Source organism: Heliangelus exortis, chromosome 2 (genome assembly GCF_036169615.1).
Source record: "Heliangelus exortis chromosome 2, bHelExo1.hap1, whole genome shotgun sequence".
NCBI classification, from domain to species: domain Eukaryota; kingdom Metazoa; phylum Chordata; class Aves; order Apodiformes; family Trochilidae; genus Heliangelus; species Heliangelus exortis.
Window position 1 is genome coordinate 60426554 of NC_092423.1, and position 25287 is coordinate 60451840.

The window sequence follows — 25287 nt, forward strand, 5'->3', positions numbered from 1 at the left end:
TAAGACCATTTGTCAGTTTAGCCTCGTGTCCTCTCCCCAAAGTATGCTTCATGAAGAGTATAAAAATAGGCAGCATAAAGTATTTGCTGAGTATTCAGAAAATTGCAACTCTTCCTCTAGGACTTGCTCCTATTTAAAGAAAATTAATTCCTTTAAGAATCATCACAAAATAGTTTGGGTTGGAAAGGACCTTTAAAGGTCATTTAGTCCAACACTCGTGAAATAAGCATGTATGTCTTCAACTACATGAGCTTGCTTAGAGCCCTATCCAACTTGATCTTCAATGTCTCCAGGGATAGGGCAGCTACTACTACCTTTCTGGGCAACCTGTTCCAGCATCTTGCCACCCTCAACAATAATTTTTTTTCCTTATGTCTAGTATAAACCTACCTTCTTATAGTTTAAAACCACTACCTCTTGTCCTACCACTACAGGCCCTGCTAAAAAGTCTGTCCCCATGTTTCTTCTAGTCTCTCTTTAGTTTGAAATGCTGCTATAATGTCTCCCCAGAGTCTTCTCCCCTTCAGGCTGAACACCTCTGACTCTCTCAGCCTGTCTTCAAAAGAGAGGTGTGCCATCTCACTGATCATTTTTGTGAGACCCACTCCAACAGGTCCATGTCTTTCTTCTGCTGAGTACTGAATGCAGGTGGAGTCTCACCTGAATGGAGCAGAGCTGGAGAACAACCTGACCTATGTCACTCAGGGCTGTGTACTCTAGGGGATGATTGCTCCAGCCCAGGCTGTCTCCAATCCTGACATCACCCATTACCTCACTTGTGTGGGTGACCATCAGGCTCAGTATCACATCCTCTCTGGTACAGCTGTTTAATACCTGCCTTAAGAGGTCATCCTCAATACACTCCTGGATTGCTTACAGCCTGCCATGCTATTTTTCCAGCAGATGTTGTGGTGGTTTAAGTTGCTGCTAATTTTTCAGGGAAAAGAACTGTGAATTTTTAATTGCTAAAAAATAAAAAGGAACTTTCTGTTCCTGGAAAATGTCTTTGAAACACAAGGGTGTCAGGTCCACTTTCTTTGCAGAAGGAAAATTGATACACCTCATGTATACAGTAGCAAGACATAGATGACCAGATGCAAGCTATCCTGGAAGAGGTAGGAATATACACTTTTGCTGTGAATGTCTTCTGTTACTCTTACAATTTTATCATTACAAACAGTACCTAAAAGTTACTTTTGAGTCATGTTATTAAATATAGTATTCTAAGAACCTAAATCCTCTGAAGAACTCTAATTACTATCCACAGATACATCTTTTTAGAGCAAAGGGTAGGCACTACAGTAGATGTTGTGTTAAAAACCTCACAAATGAAAATTGCAGTTACCACAGTTTTATATGAGCTCACCCTATTGCCAATACATTTCCCTTGCAGTTTTTCATATAGTGCTAATTGTTAAAGACCAAGTAAAAACCCATAGAGAAAAAACACTAAAAAAAATGTGATTATTTTTACTAAAACAAGGGAGTGTCACGAGAAACGCAGACATACATGATCAAAGTTCATAATGAAACTAATGGAGCAAATTATCTCCACTAAAACTAAGTGCAGGTACTGCACTGGAAACTCAAATCATTGTATAGCAAACAGGAATGTAAGTATACTGTCACCTTTCAGGACTAAGGAGGAAATACCAAAAAGAAACTCTTAAAAAGGTGTAAATGAGAAGTGCAGTACTGTGAAAATATGTCTGAAATGGGGGAAACTCACTGCTGTTATGCAGTTTTGAGAAACTCTGGAGGAGACAGAAGAAGGAACAGATTTGGCCAGACCAGAAGGTACAGGTCAGCACAATTATCCTATGAAACATATATGAATTTCTGTCAAACCAAGCTTGCCTAAAGATTTCCAGAAATCTTTAGGAAATTAAAGATTTCCTAAAGATTAATGTTTTCATGCATGTAAAAGGAATTAGCACACACGTCTGCTCAGGCATTCTAATGTGTAAGTTCAGAATGCAGCATGTTAGAAGAGCTGAGTTGGAAGGGATGTACAATGAATGATCAGCATCCAACTGCCTGAACACTTCAGTGCTGAATCCAAGTTAAAGTGCATTATTATGGGCATTCTCCAAATGCCTCTGCAGCACTGGAAGGCTTGAGGCATCAACCACCTCTCTAGGAAGCCTGTTCCAGGGTTTGACCACCCTCGAGGCAAACAAATGTTTCCTCCAGTCAAGTCTGAACCTGACCCAGCTTTAAGCCATTCCCACACATCCTGGCACTGGAGCTCAGGAAGGAGACCAATACCTTCCTCTCCACTTCCCCTCTGAAGGAAGCTGGAGAGCACAATGGGGAAAGAACCTAGACACCAATACTTTAAAATAATTGCCACTGCATTTCTCAAATAGTATTAATAATAATGCAAAGAAATGTTTTATGCAACCAGACATGCTGAAGACCACAGAAACAACCGAAACGTACTGAAAAGCACACCAAAAACATGACAGAATTTCTGAGGCAAGAGGAAAGTTCACGAAACTTCTAATTTTCTTACTCACATGAACCAGGAAAAATAGATGCTAGCGCTATTTACTACTGAAAAGACATCTTTTTATCCTTTTAAACATCCCTTTGCCACATGATGTTGGTTATATGTGTTTAAAAATCTGTTAGAAAGCAGGTTTTATATACCTGAAGGCATTGCTTCTAATCACTACTGATGGAATGTAATTATACCTTTTATCTTCCAAGATAATAAAAAAGCTGAGGCTACAAAAATCTAATTCATTAGTTTTTTATATGCTATTCCATATAAGTCTAAGATATGACAGGCTGATACCAAAACATTTATCTTGGCCAAAATATTCTGTGCATTAGCAAAAGCAGCTGGAAAATCTTGAAACATTCATAAGACACAAAACACAATATAGAAAGTATTTTAATAAACTTAATAACAGCAACAAAAACCTAGCTCGTTACCTATAACCAAAAAGCACAGACTGGTTTATCACAGTGGATCAAATAGAGCAGCCTAAGTTCCCTGGAATGCAACTTCAAATTATACATCAGGAACAATATTAAAATAAAACCTACTATTCCTAGAAGTCAGTAAAAAGGCTGACAGAAAAGATTAATCTTATGAAAACACTGCCACCATTCACTCCTTCTTCCCCCCAACATAAATGAAAAAAAACCCCAAACCAAACAATACAACCAGCATCAGGAAACACTATGCACAGCAAAGCTGGGTTTCAACCAAGATTATCTGTGATAAGGAAAATTCATCTCACCCAAAAATTTTGATTGAAAAGGATCTGAGAAAATGCCATGGGGTTTGGGCTTGCTTTTTTTTTTTAGAGTAAAGAGTGTTTGGAAGAAAAAATTCCCATATAAAATTTGCCTATCTTATACATGTCATAATCTACGTATCAGAAAATTTTGATTCTATGAATCAAAAATACACAGGCAAGAGCATTTTAGGAAAAAAAAAAAAAAAAAAAAAAAAAAAAAGGCAGGCATTACACTATTCTAAGCTAAATAGAACACATTCAACTTTTTCTACAAAACTCTCGTTGTGGAATTCAATATAGTCCTGCCAAAAAAATCATCATTTTTACAGTTCTTCTATTCTCATAGAAAATAAATCCACAAAAAAAATCTTAAAGCAATAATAATGGCCATAGACTTCATACTGTTATAAGGTCATTCTTGCTGCTAACAGAGAGCAAGTAGAAGCCCACACATGCTACATTTTCAACATATCTTATATCAGATATTAATTACTGCTTTTTTTTTTTCCTTCTGAGACTTTTATGAGGCAATTTACAGTGTGACTGAAGTATGGGAGACCTCCAGAAACAGCCATCCAGCACCAAAGTTTCATGTGGCTTCATTAGATCCACCTTGCAAGAAAATTTTGTTTGACTTTTGTAACCCCTTTTGAGGTGTTGCAAGCTAACATTTGCTTTCTCACTTTGAAGCTTTCTTTAGTGTGGATAAAGCAGAAAAAATAGTAAGATATGGTTTGCAGCTACTAGTAAAACCTGGCTTTGTCTTTGGTATAAAGGACACAGCATGAAAAAGTGCCTTGAGCTTAACTTTCTTAATTTCATAGTCAACTTTTGATATCCTGTAATCATAACATGCCAGACAAGAAGGAACCTCAAGGATCACCTGGTACAACCTTTCTGGGAAGAAACAGTTTTGATGGAATGTCCCAGCACCCTGTCAAACTGAATCTTAAAATTGTCCAGGGCTGGGAAATCCATCAGTCTACTGGGGACATTATTCCAATGTCCAACTTTTTTCACAGTGAGAAACTTCCTTCTGGTGTCCAGTTGGGATCTCCCCAGGAAGGACTTGCACCCCTTACCCTTCATCTTTTCCATGTGACTCCTTGTCAAAGGGAGTCTCCATCTTCTTGGTAGCCATCCTTTAAGTACTGTAACATGGCAACAAGGTCTCTCCTAAGAGATGTGCTGCCTTGGGGAATGACTTGTACATATGACTATAAATTCTGCTTTTCTAAAGCTGTTTTTGCTGAACAGAAACAGACACTCAACCTTAGCTTACAGCTTTTGGGGACCAAACATCATTTCTGTATTGAAATAATAAATTTTTCAAAAGGAAAGAAAAATGTAATAAGATTTAAAAATGGTGAAATATTTCGCATGGAATGAAAGTGAAATGCTTCAATGTGTTTTCCACAATAAACCATTCCCTTTAAAAAGAAAATAACCACCTCACAGATGTTATGTTTGGTTTACAGCTGACCTATAATAAGAAAGCCAAGGCGTACTCTGAAAAATCAAACATAACATTCAAGTTAATCTAAATATTTAATTAATCAAAAATGAAACAAAGCCTTCTGAAAACAACCACACAAAACATATTCCAGTTCTGTACAACACATATTTCCCAATTTTTGCAAACGACCACTGAATTAAAAAAAAAAACAAAACCAAAAAGTTTCAAAAGACATGTCCATCTAATTCAACCAGGTATTAGTTGTCTGACACTAATATGATATAGCTTAGTTTTTCTTGTTATTTAACAACATACATAGAAAAACAAGTTTTTCTTTCCTTTTCCAAGAAAAAGCACACCCCAATCTATTCTTACAACATAGTCATAGTCTTTGACTATGTGTTTGAACCATACAGTGCAGACTCGATTTCAAGGAGTTTCCAAGCATTTTCAAGCATTACTCCAACATAAACTAATTGACAGCCACAACACTGACATCAAGTATCAGTTTGCATATTGTCAAGATTTGTGGCTATATGAACAATGGAAACTCAATTCCCAGATACCAATGGGTACCACCCATGCACTTCTTTGGTACTGAAATTATTATCCACCAAGTTTCTCAGCAAAGTGTCTGCATCACATGGCTAGTACAGAAGAGTTAGCTTTCTTTTGGAACTGTTGCAGAAATTGCTGAACAGAAATTGCTTGACTTCTGATAATGCTGATAGGCTAGAAAAGAAAAGCACTGCTGTAGGTATAATATGCATAATTATTTGACAGAACATTGACAATAGGAGGGAAAATAATTAGTGAGCAAGGAATTAAGATTAGTTAAGAAAGCTGTCAAGGGGCATGCTTAGAATCATTAACAAGTGCTCAGAATGCATAACAAATGCATTAGCACTAAGACAACTCATTTACTCCTGGGTCTATGTCCAGAGACCAAATCCAATACCTAGAAGATACAGCCTAAGCATCCTAATTTGGTACTGGTACTGCCAGTTAATGGGAAACTAAAAACATTGTGGATACAATCGATTTCTCCTTTCATTAGTTGCAGCTGCTCTGAAAACATACAGAGAGCTTACTGGTTGTTGTGCAGGAAAAAAAAAAAACCAAAACAGTTACAAATTAATAGAGCAAATGATCTTGACAGCATCTCATCAAAACTATTAAAATCAAAAAGTGTTAGCAAAGCTCGCAGTGATCTGAAAAGTTCTGGGAAACCAGTCACATGATATAAAATCAATCATTATCATTATGCATAAGCATCTGTTTACAGTAACACTTGTAGAGACAGAAATATTTATCATTAATGTGCTTCCAAACCTACAAGATTGGGGATAATTGCTAAAGAGAACTAATCAAAGTCAAGACTCAGAATCATCATTTAGATAGCTCCTCTAGCTTGTAATGCCACATCTTGTCCAAGAAAGTGTTATTCAGAACACAATACCATGCATGCCAGTAAACCATCTTGCAACTAAAGGAATAAAATTAAACTATATTTTGCTACTGCAATTGTTCATCCAGAAGGAATTGTTCTACATAGCTTGAGGATAACAGAACAATGTTTCCCAGCAGGACTTGACTTTCATTTGAGCTTCCTGGTTGTTATCATAAAAAAAGCTTATATATAAATAATTATACAGCATATACTTTAATAGTAATATATTCCCTGTCCTGCATTCCCTATGTGTGTATATATATATATATATACACACATATATATACATATATATATTTTTATGGTCACTAAAATCCCATTAAAAAACCAACCAACCAACCAAACACAAAACACAGAAACCCCCACCAGAAAACCACCACCATCAACAACAAAACCAACCACAAATAATCTAGCAAAGTCTTGCAATTTAGATGAAGATATCCCAGGACAACACTCCACGGAACTGTCAGTGCTCAGGCCTGCTTAACTTTTGTTTCTCTGTGGAACATTATTCACCAATGGCAGCTACCCCAGCCTTCCAATTCATATACTAAGCAAAAAGGCACTGTCATACATAAACAGCAAATCTATCTAATAACAGCATATGCAATTCCCTAAAATACAGCATTGAACATGAACACAAAATATTTAAAAAATTAAAATACTACTAAATTGATGACACAAAGAAAGTGCTGTACTATCAGCTGTAGAAAACCTCTTTGCATAAACAACCCTACAGCAGACATTTGCTGTCTACTCGAAAACCACTTGACTAAATTTTGCAATGCTTTTTTACTAACTGGATTATAGAAATCTGATATATAATGTGATTTGACAAGGTTGTCCATGTAAAAATAATGATACAAGCACTTACTAGAAGTTGAAAACTCACAGAAAAACCATCAGAGTTTAAAAAGCAAAATAGTCTTAATAGTCTGCCTTCAGTTTCATATAGGTAATTTTGCTCGAGAAATTTTTTGAATTATTAAAGATGATGTCAGTCTTAAGTTAAAAAATACTATGGAGGTCAAAAAGGAGACATAAATCCATATAAAGCATGCAAACAAATTCAATTTCAATACACTTTAATCTTAGTCCAATGCATTATAAAAGTATGAATAATTTAAGATATTAAAAGTTAATTAAGATACTAAAAGAAAATACAAAAAGAAAAATAGTTTATTTCAGAGGTTGGAAATGTAGAGATATAGGCTGATATCTGTTTAGTTATGATGATTGCAGCCATGCTTTTTTAATCGGTTGATTTATATCAAGTTTATACTCTTACAATCTGAACATTCATGTAAATTTATTACAGCTTGCCCTCTGCTGTCATCTAGTTACCGCTCTAAGCAGAATATTAAATTTTGTTTTTGTAAAACTGTGCAAGAAGATAAAGGTTTGGACCCGAAAATACACTGAAATAAGTATCTCCTTAACTCTACAAAGTATGCAGAACCTTAAGCAAAGCAGCTAAACAGAGTCATGGAGCTACATTGTGACCAAAAAGTTTAAAAAATCAAACACTGAAGAGTAATAGCTGCCATCCACCACCATACAGCTGTTTTCAGATGGATATCATATTATCTTATTACCATTAGCAGTCCACATCTGCTCCACTTCTGGTAATCGCAGAATTGTCACATTTGTAAAAGACCTCTAAGATTACTGTGTCCAACCATCAACACAGAAAAAACCCACCATGCCCACTAGAGCATGTCCTGAAGTGCCTCAATTATGGCATTTTTTAACACCTCCAGGGATGGTGACTCCTCTACATCTGTGGGCAGTTCATTCCTGTGCCTGACTGCTCTTTCAGTAAAGAAATTCTTCCTAGTATCTAGTCTAAACCTCCACTGGTTCAACTTCAGACCATTTCCATTAGTCCTGTTGTTATTTACTTGAGAGAAAAAGCCAATACCCACCTCACCACAACCTCCTTTCAGGTAGTTGTAAAGAATGAAATGATTTGCAGCTGAGTAATGCAGCATATCCTACAGCTTGGAAATTCTTCCTGAGTAGAAACATCCTATCCAGAGGCTGCAGTACAGAAATTACTGAGGAAAAACCAGGAGTACCTCATGACAACACTAAAGCCTGTTCTGACAAATTATAGCTACTAGAAATACTGTTCTAAGATGTCAAGTGCAATCTTACATCAGTATGATCAAAGCATTTTAGAGAGCATTTTTCTCTAAGATTTAAGGATCTGTAACAAAACATCCCTAAATACAGCTCTTCTAATCCAATTTCAATCCATTCCACAACTGAAGCATCCCATCTCTGAGGCCTACACCAAGTTGTGTACTGTAAGAGTATAGATCCACAAATCATTGCTAATTACATCAGTCTCTCTTTTCTTTAACGACCTAATTGTGCATTTATACAAATAATCACATCCTGTTTTATTACTACTCTTTTAAGACACCTCAGATCTCCCAAGAATATTTCCACAGTGGAAAAACTTTTCATCACACATTTGTACCTCACTCTATTTTTCACCAGAGCTTCATCAACATATCTGAACTACAAAAGTAATTGTTGAAGAGACTGTGGCTTAGTAACCCAGAAAGAACTTTAATAATGACTTTTAACTGCTCCAGTCTTTCACAGAATTGACAACGTTTCTGCAGCAAGTTGGCATTAATAGATCCTCCATACACTGCAAATGAGGTACCTGACTATTTCATGTCTGCTTCTAAGTATGTGAAGTGAGTAAGCTGGAGGCAAAGTCTGTAATTTTACAGCTCAGTACTTGCTTCTTTCCTTATGTCCTCTAACAAAGGTACTAGTGTTAGGCCAAATAAAAAATAGAAGAACTCCCTGGAGATGCCTGCTGTGAGACACGTCATAGCATTTTTTCAACACATTTCAAAACACTAGCTTAAGGGCAAGTTTTTCCATTAGAAATCAAGTTATTTTGAAAGAGTCAATATTTATAATAAAGGACATGGTACAACAGATGAATTGAATTACTGAATTTTCAACCCAAATGTACAATACTTGAAGTTGAAAATACTTTCCAAAATTTTCCATTTACTGTCTCCTAAGACAAACAAAACTAAGAGTTTTCTTTTTTGTTACAATAAGCAAGTGTATCTTTATGTTAATTTAATGTGGAATACTTGGCAGGAAAATACAACTATAACAATAGTTGTATATACAACTATAGTTGTATAAAATACAACTATAACTGACAAGTTTGAATTTTTCTTCTTTCAATACATACAGTAAATCTAAATAAAATTTAAACACTAACCTAAGTAAGACCATAATCCTGACTGTATTACCCAAACCTTGTCTTTGTCATATTCCTTTCTTGAACTGGTCAAACTTCCTTCAGAACATTTGAACAGCTATATAGTCTTATAACAACATTATTCTTATGCTACTTATTATACAAATGTACTTCAGAGTAGAAAAGTATCTAATATTCTACATGAAAGAAAAAGAATATAGTGTTCCTTTTCTACTTACATGTTTTGCTATCGTAAGGCATTTACTTGTGTCTGGCAACCATAGCATAATAATAACCATAACCATCAAAGAGCAGCACTTGTCCTGCACAGTGACTACTTACTGATGTCACCTGTGTGGTGCTACTGAAAACTTTCAGCTTTCTGAAACATGTTTCCTGAACTGCTTCTCCACCAAAATAACAGTGTATTTATACAACTTGTATTGCAGTTACAAACCATTTCATAATATGCATACATGTTTTAGAAACCTCTCCTACTAAAACAAGAATTTGAGACATGACACGACTCCTGTCTAGCTGTCTATTCCTGCCTATTAACAGATAACCCAATTCCCAGCAAAACAGCATTAATTGCACAAACCTATGCAATAGGAAAGTTTTTGTGGTAATTACAAATAAGCTTCACAGAAGAAAAGAGGAGCTTGGCTTATGCAAGAGAAAAATGCCTTTACAATCTTAAGTGAGAACTTTCTATGTAAGTAATGTAGAACTTACAGTTTGTGAACTCTGACTTTGATTAGGAAAAGGATTCTTCCTTGCATACTACTGACAGGAACAGCAAGTTTATAATGAACAGAGTTCATTATAAATCAGTAAGTATGAATTAATTTAAAAAAAAAAATAAACTGTTCTTACAAGAACAGTTGCAACAGAGAGCTGTAAGTGAAACCCAATGCATGTACTGTTTGTACAAACACAAAGGATGTGACATCATGTTGTATTTATTGCTCTACTTTTGATTCAATGTATTTGCTATAAAAATGGAAGGAGATGCTACACCTGAATTACCTCAGTATTTTTTTAATATACATTTAATACTTTAAATAATTTAAAATACATTTAATCCTCCTACTACATGAAAACCAACAACTGCACCTTCACAGAGATTGTATCAGAAATGCATACTGGCACTACTTCAAAAACTGTATTTTTGAAACAATGGCAGAATTTAGATATAATGAACAAATATCAAGGTACAACAAAGCTATTCATCATAACTACGAGACATGCAACAGTTTTAAGCAGATACTGGCACAGAGTACTGTGCTGCAAGAAGGACTTCTTATGCTTGACTGGAACCTTGTCACATGAGAAATACCCTATTGAACTTATAAGCTGATAAGCTTTATGTAGCTCTCCGAAATAACCCAGAACTATACGAGGAAATCCATTACCAGAAAAAGCTATATATGTATCCTTAAACAGGTTTTTAAGAATATTAGGGAGGTGAAAGAAATTAACTCCTATTGTTGAGTAAAAGGAAGTTACTGTTTATCCCTTTAAGAAAACAGAAATAGAGTAAAATGATCAAATATTACAGTTCCCTGATCATTATGAACAAATTGCATAGAACTTTATTTCAGTAAGCCTAAAATAAAAATTAAATATTCCTTATGGCGGGACTATATTTTGTAAACAGTGGCACACCTAATAATGAAAGCATGGCTTTCTATTGCAAAAGTACTGCCAGAGACAGTGACAACTATTAAGAACATCAACACTGGAACAGAGAATCATGATCATTACATGTGGAAATAAGAGATGGTATGCTTCAGAGGCTGACTTTTATTGTAGGGATAAAAATTCTTACCTTGAAAAGACTGTTTGGCTCTGTCTACTAGTTCTTCAATTGGGTAACTTGCTAGATCTCCTCTGGCATGCTTAGTTTTGCAGTAGGTACACGCATTGAGACACCTGTTTAGAAAATTAAAATACTCAGTTTCTAGCCAAGAAAGCCTTTATACACACATCTGTATTTATTAAACAAATCTGGTGAAAAAAAACTTTCATGTCTATGATGAGAAAATAGTAGCATTCTGTTTTAAAATCAAAAAAGCAGTCTGAAAAACACATTTTGTCCTACCTTCTTAGCGGATCTTTCACAACTATTTAAAAGGTGGAAAAAAACAATCATTGGAAACCAAATACAAAATCCAAGAGTGTTCATTATTGACAATAGGTAACAGGCACAAACTTGGACATAGAAGATTCCATCTAAACATCAGAAGGAGCTTCTGAGGGTGGCAGAGCACTGAACAGGCTGCCCAGAGAAGTGGTGGAGTCATCATTGGAGATATTCAAAACCTGCTTGGACACCATTCTGTGCAACCTGCTCTAGATGAGCCTGCTCTGGCAGGGTGCTGGACTAGACAATCTCCAGAAGTTCCTTCCAACCCTTAAAATTCTGTGATGATGATATCTGGCAGCTGCATGACTAAGCAATTACCATTTTATAACCTGTAAAGGTTTTCTTTCAAAAGATTTCCCTCACATTTCAGTTATAACTTGTTTGCACAGGAAGTGAAGAACTACGCATGCAATATTTTCTCAGGTGCTCTCCTGCCCCTAAACAACATCTTCGCCTTGAGATCCCCCCCAAGATAATCTTATTTTCTGCCAGAGCACATTTAGATAGTTTGTGACTCTCTCTGCTAGACCAGATGTAAATCCTGCATCATCTTATTTACGTATATTATTTTTCCTCTCTACCCAACCTAAAGATCAGATTTTCACATCCATTTTAGATCAGAAAACTGATCAAGTTACTGTCTTACCACAGCAACGAGACTGTTCGATTAAGAACAAAAAAAGTATTTGAAATTAGCTCTCATTCAGCAAAATATACAACTGTCCATTAAAACAGAAAAAGACCTAAATATGAACCTTTACAATCTGCTCCAAATAAGTGATTCATTCCCACCCAAAGACAATCTATTCATCAGATGTGAAATAATTTTTATGCATCTCACCTTTGCTCTAAAAATAAAAAGCCTTTCATTGTGCAAATCTAAACCATAATGAAAAGAGTAGCATTTGAAATCAAGAAAGTATAAGCAGGTACCTGGTTTATACTTTCTCTATGTAACCTATGTAGTAAACAAAAACATTTTCTACTAGTCACTGGCCACCTAAAGGCTTTCCCTCACAGCTAAGGCATTTCTCTTCCTCCTTCCATTCTTGAGTCCTTTAAATCTTCCAGCTTTCCAAAGCATGTCTCCCTCTCTTTCTTCTATTCTCTTTTTCTTTTTTGTTGTTGTTGTCTGTTTGTTTTTAAAGCACAATACTCCCTTCAACCCTTCATTTCAAAGCAGGCCACCAGTCAGTCATCCCACTGTCCCACTCCTTCCCCTCTACATGGTTCACTAAATGAAACCATCTTTCTCCCACACAGCTACACCAGAACAGCATTAAGGATCAGTGATGCATACTGTCAAGTCTCGAAGAGCAATGTTAAACTTGCCTTTGGTAGCTTGGCGTGGTGTGTGGGGAGAGTCCAACATCCAGACTGACTGCCTCTCTCGTAATGGGGCTGCAGAAGGCGAACAAGGGAGCTACAAAAGTCTAGACAGAGGTGTGGAGACTGCCTACCAACTACTGTCCTGGGCCAAACAGACTTAAGTCAGGGAAAACTACCTCCTCGCCAGCCTAAATAAAAACTGAATTACAAATTCAAGTAGGGGTAAACAAAGAGAGCAAGGTATAACCAAAGCCTTTACTTCCCATTTTCTAAAGCTCAGCTTCACTCCTTCACTCCAAAAAGTGGAGGCATATAGAGAGTCTTGCCCCTGTACTCAGTGCTGGTGAGGCCACACCTCAAGTCCTGTGTCCAGTTCTGGGCCCCTCAGTTCAGGAAGGATATCGAGGTCCTGGAGCAGGTCCAAAGGAGGGCAACCAGGCTGGTGAAGGGACTCCAGCACAAATCCTATGAGGAGAGGTTGAGGGAACTGGGGCTGTTCAGCCTGGAGAAGAGGAGGCTCAGAGGAGACCTCATCACTCTCTACAACTCCCTGAAAGGAGGCTGGAGCCAGGGGGGGGTTGGTCTCTGCTCCCAGGCAGCCATCAGTAAGACAAGAGGGCATGGACTTAAGTTGTGCCAGGGGAGGTTTAGGTTGGACATTCCCTGCCCAGGGAAGTGGTGGATTCTCCATCCCTGGAGGTATTTAAAAAGAGACTGGATGTGGCACTCAGTGCCATGGTCTGGTAACTGCAGTGGTAGTGGATCAAGGGTTGGACTTGATGATCTCTGAGGTCCCTTCCAACCCAGCCAATTCTATGATTCTATGATTCTGTGATTCTTCTGTGATTCTGTGATCCCACCCCACCCATATGGATCTGGCTGAGACTGGCACAGGGCACTCGGCGGCCCCTGCACCCCACACAAAGGTCTGAAAAGTACTAAAGAAAATGCTGTGATGGCAAAATATTGCAGGCTGTGCCTTTACAAGGGCAGCTCATGGGCAATGTGGCTAAAGCCCATGTAACCACTATCAGTCAGCTCATAAGCTGTAATGCAAGATACTGGTTATGGCACCACAGCTGCTGAGAGGCCCAGCAGGAGGATTAAAAGTCAGCATTCATCACACCTCTTCCAGATGAGCAGGTGGAAATCCTCTAGCACTTCCATAGCCACATTCATGAGAAGAGAGTACAGAAAAACAATTATTTGTCACAGATAGGCTGACCCTTGGACTCTGATGCACGGGGTGTTTTGTGTTGGGTTTTGTTTTGAAGTTTGGTTTTGCTTGTTTTCCTTATTTTGTTGTGGGGGTTTTTTGTTGTTTGTTTTTTTTTTTTTAAATTTTGTTTTCATTTCAAGATAAGATAAAATGAGTTTCATATTGGACATATCTGCTCTTTTACTACCAAGACAAAGGTGTAATTTACATTGCTAATATTTGGACTAATCTTTGTTTTCTCCAAAGAACATAACGTCACTAGCTATTTTGTCAATCTTCTCTGGTCATCAAGAAGAGATTTAACTTGCAACAATCCTGCTCCATCACCCTGTGGTTACTATAACACTGGTCTTTTTATCCACATAAGACAATTTTGTTAGCCATCAGTAACAGAGAGATGCATCAAGATTTTATTTCTTGGGATGAAGTAAATTTATTAAAGTCAATCTTTTTGGGAAGATTGGGAAGATTTGGGAAGAGAAAAAAAAATCAGCAAAAACAAATTTTATTGTTTACTTCAGTTTGCACTTATCACAAATTTGGTGTAAAAGCTTCAACAAGTTTATTACCAATTTTTGTGAATCTTGAATTGTAACCTAGAGTGAAACCAATGCCCTTTGTACAACTCCTTAAAGATGTGAGATCATAACACTGATCAAACTATAATTTCAAGAAGTTATTTAAAGCAAGCTTCTAAATTTACCCTGTGCAACAGATCTAAATAGAGCCAAATTCTAAACAGATGTTGATATACAGTAAAAAGGACTATTTATGTTATTTACTAGATTTTTTGAATGTTTCCTTATCATGAAAGTACCATGTATAATACAAAAAACATTATAAAAAACAGCACAGTTACCTCTTTCACTGTTTGCATTATAATTTATGCATAAATCATCTATATTTGTCACTAGGCATTTTGTTCTGTATTTGAGTTGTAGCACTTGAAAAGCTCTACAGCAAGAACAATAAATACTAAAAATTAAGAAAGAGAAAACTGAAATTATTAATCTTCAGAAGTTGAGGGTAAATTTCCTATCTTCAATCAATGTTACTAACCTACAAGGCCTAGTTTCTAGTAAAATACTTTCTCCTCCATCTTCAGAGTTGCTTTCCAGGCAAACATTCTTTAAATCACATTCCAGCCTATGTGAAAAAAAAATATGGTAACAGCAGTTTTTCCCTGTTACTGCAATAAACTTGGTCACAAAGAGAAAATAAAAATATGCAGCAAGAAGAAACAAGTGGGAGTTATTCTCCAAGCATTCATAGTATTACATGGGATTGTTTCTAAGAGCTTTATTACTAGAGTCTTTAAAGACAAATTTAGGGGTTTGCTGATTTAGTTTGGGGTAGGAGCTGAAAGTTGGAATGTGGAAGCAGACCTGCTTTTTTCAAGTTTTGCTGCACTGATTTACCTATTCCTACTATAAATATAAAGTATTGTGAAATACCTAAATAATTTAGTTAGGGTTTGTGTATTTTTTGGTATAGCAAAACCAATATAAGATAGACTTTGATTTAACATAGAAAAGTATCAATTTTAGAAAGCAAACATAAGACAAAACTTTTAAATCTTATTTGTACCATATTTGTTAATTCCAGCTTGGTAAAAATAGTCCTATGGACTACAACTTACCACCAAAAGGATGCAGATTTCAAATACATGCAAAAATGCTGAACTTCTGAACTTTCAGAAGACCTGAGAGTTATCTAAGTCTTCAAAATATAAATTTAAAAAAAACCTAACAAAACAAATGTACAAAGTATCTGCAATAAGTAAAAAGTATCTGTATCATTTTTTTCCTTAGTAAGCCAGCTTCTACTCCAAGTTTCCAACAAAACAAATTATTCATACATTCATGCTGCCACATACTCAGACCACAGTCAAGTGGAAATAGGCTGATAGGCTGCTGGGAACTCTGAGAATCACCTCTTACTAAGGGACATTCACTAGCAAGTGGATTGTCTAAAACCAGCCTGCTAGATAAAGCTCTCCTTAAAAATCATCCTTTACCACAGTTAAAGCTCAAATACACGGAACTAAAAAGCCAATACATTATTATTTGCAAAAGAGTACTTTGTGTTAAACTGGAAGCCTTCCTCAAGCATTTAAATTTGGTTTGTAAATCTTAGTTTATACTAATACAGGGTAAATCTTTGCACAAAGAAGTTACAGTTATAGAAGCAAGTATTAATGGTCATGGAGTTTTCAATTACCAACATGTTTTAGATAAATTCTGTAATGATTCCAGAACAAAAAACACCAAGACCTGTTTTTCCAGCATATTAAACCAATTAAGTTATTTTGAATTATTAACCTTTTGCTTTGAGTTAATTAACCTTTAATCAGCTATGTGTCCAATACACAGAACTATTTCATAGAAAGGTAAAATATTATTCATAGATAAATTACTACCATATGGCTAATTAAAGTTTTTTTGAACATGTAACCAAATTGAAAGTCATCAACATTTTGGTCAAGTGCCTGAAATTCTGCTGTAGATATAGGAAACAGTGGTCTTCACATTGTTTAGCCAGCATGTGCTCATGTTGTACATTAGATTAAGCAGACCTTTCATTTTCAAAACAGTAATATTCCTTATAAAACACACACTTAACATGAAAGGCTATCCCTTGCAGATGGAACAAATTATGAGTAAGAATTCTTATGACACAGCAGACAAATAAAGACTTTCCTTCAGTGGGACTAATCAGTGGATTTCAGCAGCAGATGAGAATGAGAGTACAGCCATGAGAAGCAAAACCCTGGTTCCTCTTACTGGGACTTGTGCCACCAAGTTTAGCAAAGACAGGTGTCCACCTTCAGATAAGAAAAGTATAAAATGTCTTTCATTCAGGGATAAGAAAACAGCTCAATCACAAACTATGATGTGCCACTAATGTGCCAGTCACTCACATTTAATGGGATTGACCAAACCCAGATATTTATGAGCAAGATGGGAGCGCTGAATAGCTGCAAGAGTCTTACATGACAGAAGATCCCTGCTGCTGTGCAGGGGGCTAATTTTGGAGAAGTGGCGTGGAGAAGTGGCCCCCTTCATTTCCTGAATAATCCAGTGAATTCTTGTTTGTTATCAACCTCATGAGCTGGTAACAAAACTCAACCCCCCCCCAACTCAATCCCAAGGTGGTCTTCTCCCAAATTAGAAGCTTGAAGATATAAAGTAAAATAACACCAGTCACAATTCACTCTGAAAATTAGCATATGTTCTTATGAGATCTGACTAGTTATGCAAATTCAAGATTTTAAGAAATCTGGCCTATTAAATACAAAAATACAAAATTCTTCTACTAGTGCAGTGCCCCTAACATCACTGGATCACACAAGTACAAATATAGAAAGATTGCTCATTAGAGTCATCCACACCATCTTCCTGTACCTACTACCAGACTTCCTTAGAAGGCCTCAAAAATTCCAGCCCAATATTTTGTATTAGTAAACTGTGGTTTTCCTTGAAAAGGGAACATGATTTGCTTGTTTCAAAATAATTTTTACAGAAGAGATTTAAGCTTTTGTAAAACACTTGCAGAGTTTCTATCAAGTGTAATTTTGATAAAAATGCTGCATAGATTGAATTAAGAGAAAGCTCCCATCACAGGTGTGACTGAGCAAAAGAAATGCCAGAAGTACATACTTCCAGCAGATTAAAAAGAGATGGATACTCCTCACAACTTACTAAAAAAGAGATAGTAGAATTCTACAAATATTCATCTCCATAGGCTTATATGTTAGGATACTTTATATCCTAAAAACATAATTTATACTATATTTGTAGTTAAATACCATGCTGTATTTACAGAGTTGCATGCTATGAATCTTTCTTAGTATTTTACCTCTATAAATGCTTCTTTTTACTTCCAAATTTCTGAATTCTGTCAAACTTAACTGCAATGAATCAGGAAAAACAGTAGTGTACAAAAAACAAAACCAAAAACAAACAAAAAAACCCCACCAACAAACATGCCTAATCTGCCTGACTTGTTTTCAGGAAACTTCTTTTGCTTGAAGTTTGCACGTTTTACAAGAAATCTTTTCAGCCCACTAATAGAGGGAAGACAATTTCCTGTAAAAATGTGGATCATGGGAGACCGTTTCCACTTTAAAAAGGGTCAGGATTTAAACTACTTTTGAAACAGTGGCAAGCTATTTCTCATAAAGGCTAATTAGTCTTAGCAGCAAACCACATTATTACTGAAACACCATTTATAAATATCCCAGCTTCTTTAGACTGAGCTTGGATACCAGCAACAGGGGCTATGTTACACAGATTAACACAATATTGCAACATTTTCTGCATGATAAAAACAGGACTTCACTGAAATTACCTTCATAGCCTACTATTTAAATACTGCTTTAGCAGTACAGTGACAACTTAAGAAGCCTCTCCAAAACGTTTTAGTGGCAAAGAGGATGATCCTTGAAGAAACACTGTACAGTGTATAGCACTGCTCACATTTTTCTCAAAGAAAGATGCAACTACAGGATGCTATTTTTTAATTGTGTAACTCATTCCATGCTCAGCAAAATGGGAGTTAGTGCATTACAGTTTTTTTCTTCTGAAGACCTTTGAAGCCAGTTTTTTATTCGGTAATGTCTCACTAGTTACTAATCAAAAGGAATTTGGAGAGAAGGCAGCTCAGTTAGTTTGATAAGCTGTAGTAAGATTTAATTTTGTACTTTAAATATTTGCATTTTTTGAAACTGAATTCCTACAGTCAAGTGCAGGTGATTCAAAGGTCACAGCCATGTAGTTATACCATCACACATTCACCTCGCTCACTTTAAGACCAATGAATTGACATCATCAAAATCAAGTGCATCAGTGGCCCTTCTTAGTGTTTTTCTAAAAAAACTTTATTACTTATTCTACCTACACAGTTCTGCAACTGTTTGCATTAATTCATTCAGGCATTCTAAATGGGTATTACAAAGCACAACACTCCATTACTAAGCTGCACGTCTGTGTTCCCTGTGCTGACCCCAAATGGTGCAATGCAGGGTGATTACTGGAAACAGCAGCGACTTTTCTCTGCAATTCAAACTAAAGCAGTGATTCACAAGGACATAAATTATTTTAGAAGCATTTCCAAATAGCTGCTTGGCTACACAGACCACAGCTTTGGGGGGCAGACCACGGCAGTCATTAATATCAAGAAAATGACTCAGCTGAAATTGCACAGGTAGATAAATTAGGTTCTATGGTTGCCCAGAGCAGGAAAGGCCGTGGCATTGTAACTACAAGTAATCAATTCTTCCAACACTTCATAAAAACCAACAGTATTTGGAAGATGATGACTTCTGGTCTCAGTCAAATAGCACTAATGAAGATGGTAGAAATAAGGAGTTATGACCAAAAAATCATAAGCTTGAAACAATACTTTTTTAGCAACTCGCTCACAGATAATCCCAGAGATGCAGTGGCAGAATACCCCAACATCACTACTTAAGCATACATAAGCAACTATTATTCTCATAACCCTCATAATGAAGAGCAGTGATTGGAAAATGACCTCTGAGGACAGGATTCTCAGAGGCTTGCTTTAATTTACAAAGATCTCGAGAGCTGTTGATAAAAGCCTTAGCATTTAAAGCACTAAATAGTGTAATTTTATTATTAAACTCTACTGAGGGAAAAATGAGGGCTTATACCAAACGTGCTGCAAAACCTAATTGGGCTAGTAATGAATAATTTTAAACACTTTAAAAAAAAATCAGTTTTCAGAGTTTTATTCAGTAATTTTTATGTAGCAAGGGGCAGACAATGAGCACATTGCAAGTTTCAGGAATTAAGAATCTGTAGCAGACCCCCATGAGTGGAATGAGAAGGGTAAAGGCAATCAAGAGTCTTTCTATAAGCAATACACTTCATTTACCATGCATCTTCACAATATTAAAAGCTCCTGAATCACCCACACAGAAAACACGGTTGAAAAGTAGACCACTGCCTGTGATAAGAGCTATTGTTTTTTATTTCCTGAATGGCTTCTGGGACAGACCCTTTTCAAGTGGTGAAATCTCAGAGGAAACATTAGGCTGCAGTTAATTCTGTAACATACAGCAGGTACCACACAGACTGTTGGGATAAAAGGTATTGTTTTTGTACTGGTCAAAACATCCTGGGGGGAAAAAGAAAGAAGTTACATTTCAGCAGCACTGAGACTACCAGGCTTAATTTAGAATTTATCTGAGATTGCCATCAGACAAATTTCCAAAAAAGTATTTGTAAAATGTCTGTGGGAAAGTGGATCTGAATTGTCTGGGTAAAATAATGGAAATAAGTGCATAATAAAAACAAACTCACCATTTATAATTGAGAAAGAATCCCTTCTCACTGACTGTGTCCACATAAAGCTTTCTGCCTCCAAGTGTCCCACTGGTTGTGGTAGGAACAGAAATGCTAAAAGCTCCAATGTGGACAAGAAACTAAGCATTATCTGCAATTAACACTATGTTGTTGCTCTTAAATGTCATCTGTCCCATGATAAACTGGCTAGTCCTGCTGCAAAAATATGCATGTGCAATACTAGACACATACATGCTTCAGGTTTATACTCTTTGTAATGTATACTTTGTCAATTTATAAGGAAAGACCACACTTTTCAACATAATTGCCCAATCCTAAACTGAGATTCTCCAGGCAATCTAATGGACTGATTTACACAGTTATTCTTATAATGAGTATTTCTTTTAAAAACAGAAATTTGAACCAGAGGCCTTATGTTCGACCTTAGGAGTCTCCAAGGGGTTTTCAAAAGCAAATTAATCCCCTTTACACAGTTACAGAGCTGAGTCACTCAGATTACCTTCATGGAGGTGTACTCCTTACTGCCCATGTACTGCTTAAGGAACTCTTAAAAGAAAATACAAGTTAAGGTACTTAGTTTTGAATAATTAGGGAAACTAATTAGAATAATTAGGGAAACTAATATTTATAAGCTATTATCCATAATTTATAATGTTATTATTTAAATAGATTTTACACAATTTAAAAGCATAATGACAATGCAGAAAAACAGGACACGGTAGCATTTCACTACTGCACTAGTGATACTCCCCCATCTGCTTAACTTCTCTAAAATTCCAGTCTTCTACTGATTCCTCAGCTTTTTCCCTCTATTTTTTCCCCTGCCATTTCCTTAACTTTTTCCTGCTGTCTTGCATTCAGGGACCATTATGCTTATAACTCTCCCATGGTGTCCTCATATCCCAGTGACTGGAATGGCCTGACTTTCTTCCAAGCTAGTTGGCCAGTGTTTCCTCTTTAACCACTCAAGTCTGTGGTTAGTCTGAAACTTTTCTAGTTCAACTGATGCCAGGTCTGACAGACACCACAACTTGCTAGGCTTTCCTTTTTTAAAGCTTAAAGACAGACAACTAGTTTTTATCTGGTTACACTTATTTATTTGGGTTTTTTTTGGCTACCTCCATTCCACCTCAGATAGATAGTCACTTAAATGTAAATCAAAAATACCATGACTAAAGCACTTAAAACACAAATTGGAGCATTAAAAACAGGCCATAGAACCCCTTGGGGATTCAGGATCTAAACAGCCTTCTAGACATTACAGGCTGGAAAACACAAAAGAGGCAGCTCTACTCATCAAAAGCAAGACTTCACAATAAAAAGGAATGGACAGACCAAATGCAAAGTAGCTCAGCAATTCCATTGTTTACAGACTTTAACACTTAAATGGAAGTGTTCTTCATATTTCTACATCTGTATCTATAAGAATACTTTGCAATGGCTGACTTGAAACATTATAATATTTTAATATTATAATATTATAATATTATAATTAATATTATTAATATTTTATAATTAATAATATTAATATTTTATAATTATTAATATTATTAATATTATTAATAGTATAATATTATAATATATTATAATGATTTTCAACATTAACAAAGTTCTTGAAAGGATCCAAACTTTTGGATGAGGGGGTTTTTGCTCTGTCTGCATATGGGCTCTTTAAGTTTAAGGAATATTACCATTCAATTCAGCAAGCACTACCCAACATCTTCCCTGCAGAAGCACTCAAGGTCCTGGAGCAGGTCCAAAGGAGGGCAAGGAGGATGGTGAAGGGACTCCAGCACAGATCCTATGAGGAGAGGCTGAGGGAGCTGGGGCTGTTCAGCCTGGAGAAGAGGAGGCTCAGGGGAGACCTCATCACTCTCTACAACTCCCTGAAAGGAGGGTGTAGCCAGGGGGGGGTTGGTCTCCTTTCCCAGGCAACTCTCAGCAAGACAAGAGGGCACGGTCTCAAGTTGTGCCAGGGGAGGTTTAGGTTGGACATTAGAAAGAATTTCTTTACTGAGAGGGTGATCAGACATTGGAATGGGCTGCCCTGGGAAGTAGTGGATTCTCCATCCCTGGAGATACTTAAAAAGAGACTGGATGTGGCACTCAGTGCCATGGGCTGGTAACTGCAGCGGTAGTGGATCAAGGGTTGGACTTGATGATCTCTGAGTTCCCTTCCAACCCAGCCAATTCTATGATTCTGTGATTCTAAGGTTGATGACATTATACTACGTGATGTTTGTTTGGTATTATAAACATGGGATAAAGTGACATTTTCCTTGTAAGGCTGAGTTGTCTGAAGAAAAAGACATGCCCTGACCTTGCATTCTACAAAGAAGTGACTGACTCTGAGGGAAAGGGGACGACTGAGGATGTCAAACAGTTTGGTTTTAGGCAGGCTTCTGCAACAGTCTCCCATTGAATCCTTAAAGCCAAATTGCTGTGATCCAGCTGAATAAGTGGACAACAAGGGGGCTTCAAAACTGGCAGGACTGCTGAGTTGTAGTTAGCAGTGGTGTTCTACAGGGACTGATGCTGAGGCCACTATTATTTCTTGATTTATTAATGACATAGGTGAAGGGATGTAATGCCTCTACAGCAAATCCCAAGCTGGAGGTGAGGGTAGTATCTTAAATCCTAGAGGATAGGGCTGCTATTCAGAGGGAGATCAACAGCCTCGAGAAACAGGCTAACATGAACCTCAAAGTTCAACAACATCTAGGATGGCGCAACCTCAGCCAAAAGTGCAGGTGGGGTGAGAATTGACAGAAAGCAGCTTTGTGGATAAGGACTTTGTGGTCCAGGTGAGCAATGAATTTAACGTGAGCCAGCAATATGCCCTTAATAGTTAAGTAGTTCAAATGCACCACACTGTGCATTGTGGTGCAACTGCTGCAGCAATTGAGCAGCAACTGCTGCTCCCAAGAGTGAAACCAACAGACTGAAATTATTAGAGACTTCTGTTTGGCACTAGTGAGACTGCATCCCTAGTGCTTTATCCAGTTTTGAGCTTGCTGGAACAAGGCAGACACTGACAAAGTAACAAATAAGTAGACAGGAAGGACACCGAGATGATTAGGGCAGAGAGAACTGGGCTACTCACACTTAGAATGAGGAGGCCTTACTGCTTTCTACAAACAGTAAAGAACAGCCAGGATGTTCTTGGAGGTCACAGGGTTAGAAGCACTGGACTCTAATTGTAATGCAGGGAACTGAGATTAGGCTGAAGGAAGTATTTTATGTGACAGTGGTCAAGTACTGGAAGAGGCTGCACCACAGCTGGTATCATCTCTGAGATGCTGGAACACAACAAGAACATTGTTCCTTTCTAGAGCCCAAAGACTTGTTCTGTTCTAGGATTACATGTGCCTGCACAGATGAGCATGTGCACACCTATCTGTAAGAAACCCACACACATGAGAAGCATACAGCATACAATTCAACTTACATAAGAAAAGCTACATGATAAAGAAATGCAGAGAAGGCCAAAGTCTGGCCTATACATGGAGAACCAAAGAACATTAAATGAAAGATACCATCCACATTTAATCATTTTCATCCCATTTGTTACCAAATACATTTGCAGTGTAATACTAATGTGACACTCACATGCTGTCCGTAAGTACACCACAGAACTTTTGCAGAGAAGCAATCATGGCAGATGTTTTGGAGGACCTAACCAGAAGCCAGTCATGAACAAGCATTCCCTAGCATGCTACTGGAGCTACAGCCAGCCAAGAGTTCACAGGAAAAAAAAGAAAACAAAAACCAAACTAGAAAGGTCTAATTTTAGAGATGACAAATGAGATAATCAGTTCTGCACAAAGTACGTTTCCACTTTCATCGTGTTCCTCTAACATACCAAAGAGGACTGCAGCCTATGCACCATTTCACAGCAAGTACATCCGTATTTTTTGTAGAATTTGAAATTCATTTGGTAGATTTAGGGCATTTTTCCAACCACAAACATTTTTTGGAACTTTTTTTGAATAATATATGTTCAACCAAAAGTTTTTAATTACAAGTCCTAAGAAAAAATCCTACTAAAATGTGCTTATTTTACTTGCACTAATTGTATACTCATATGCTTATCTCATCCTGCCATTCTGCCCCCTACAATAGGGGGCAATTGATATTTTGGACACTTTAGATACAGGTTGTGTTTAAATTAACTGTATTTAGAGAACTGGGAACAAGAAAATCAACCCTAATCCACAACTATCATGTTCAGAAAAGGACATATTGTGAAAGAAGAATGAAAATACCATAGTAAAACACAACCACTCCTTCAGATTGTCCCTTTTGCCATCACAGAAAAACACCATCTAAAACCCAAAAAAACAAACCCCTGACAGCAAATACCTTCACTTCACACCTACTTCCATTTTTCAATATACTTTTGCAGTATCTCACAAACTTTGTTCTTTTTAGTTGACTGTTGGCTTCACTTCCATACTTGACTTCAACACAAATAACTATGCCTCCTCACTGTACCTCCCTCCACTCAAAGAAGCAACAGTTGTAAAGTACCCAACTGCTCAAATAAAGTGGAATGTAAGAAGGGAGCCTAGTGTAAGCTTGATTAAAATTCCCATTATGGTCTGTGCAGTAAGTTCAGCAGCTGTGTGAATCCCAAAGAATGCATATACTAGATATTAGCTTGGCTTCCAGTATGGATGATAGGGATGTAGTACATGACTGGAACGTGTATATGAGAGGAAAACCTATTCAAACAAGGATAGGAACTAAACAGCACATAGTATGAGTTCTATGTTACTTTTGTGATCTCAAACACAGGTATTTCTAAATTTTGAGTACATGGACTGTTTCCACAAAAGAACTGGTATACTAGGATTTGAACATGTC

At 36.9% G+C, this 25287-nt stretch overlaps 1 protein-coding gene across 5 annotated transcripts in view; it reads right to left on the reverse strand.

Moving 5' to 3' along the window:
• CDKAL1 (CDKAL1 threonylcarbamoyladenosine tRNA methylthiotransferase) overlaps positions 1–25287 on the reverse strand; it is a 384171-nt gene that overhangs the window by 199788 nt on the left and 159096 nt on the right. For all 5 annotated transcript variants that reach the window (XM_071736322.1, XM_071736325.1, XM_071736324.1 and 2 more), the window contains one exon: positions 11227–11330. In XM_071736322.1, the coding sequence (XP_071592423.1) occupies positions 11227–11330 (104 nt within the window). The remainder of the gene's footprint in view (positions 1–11226; positions 11331–25287) is intronic.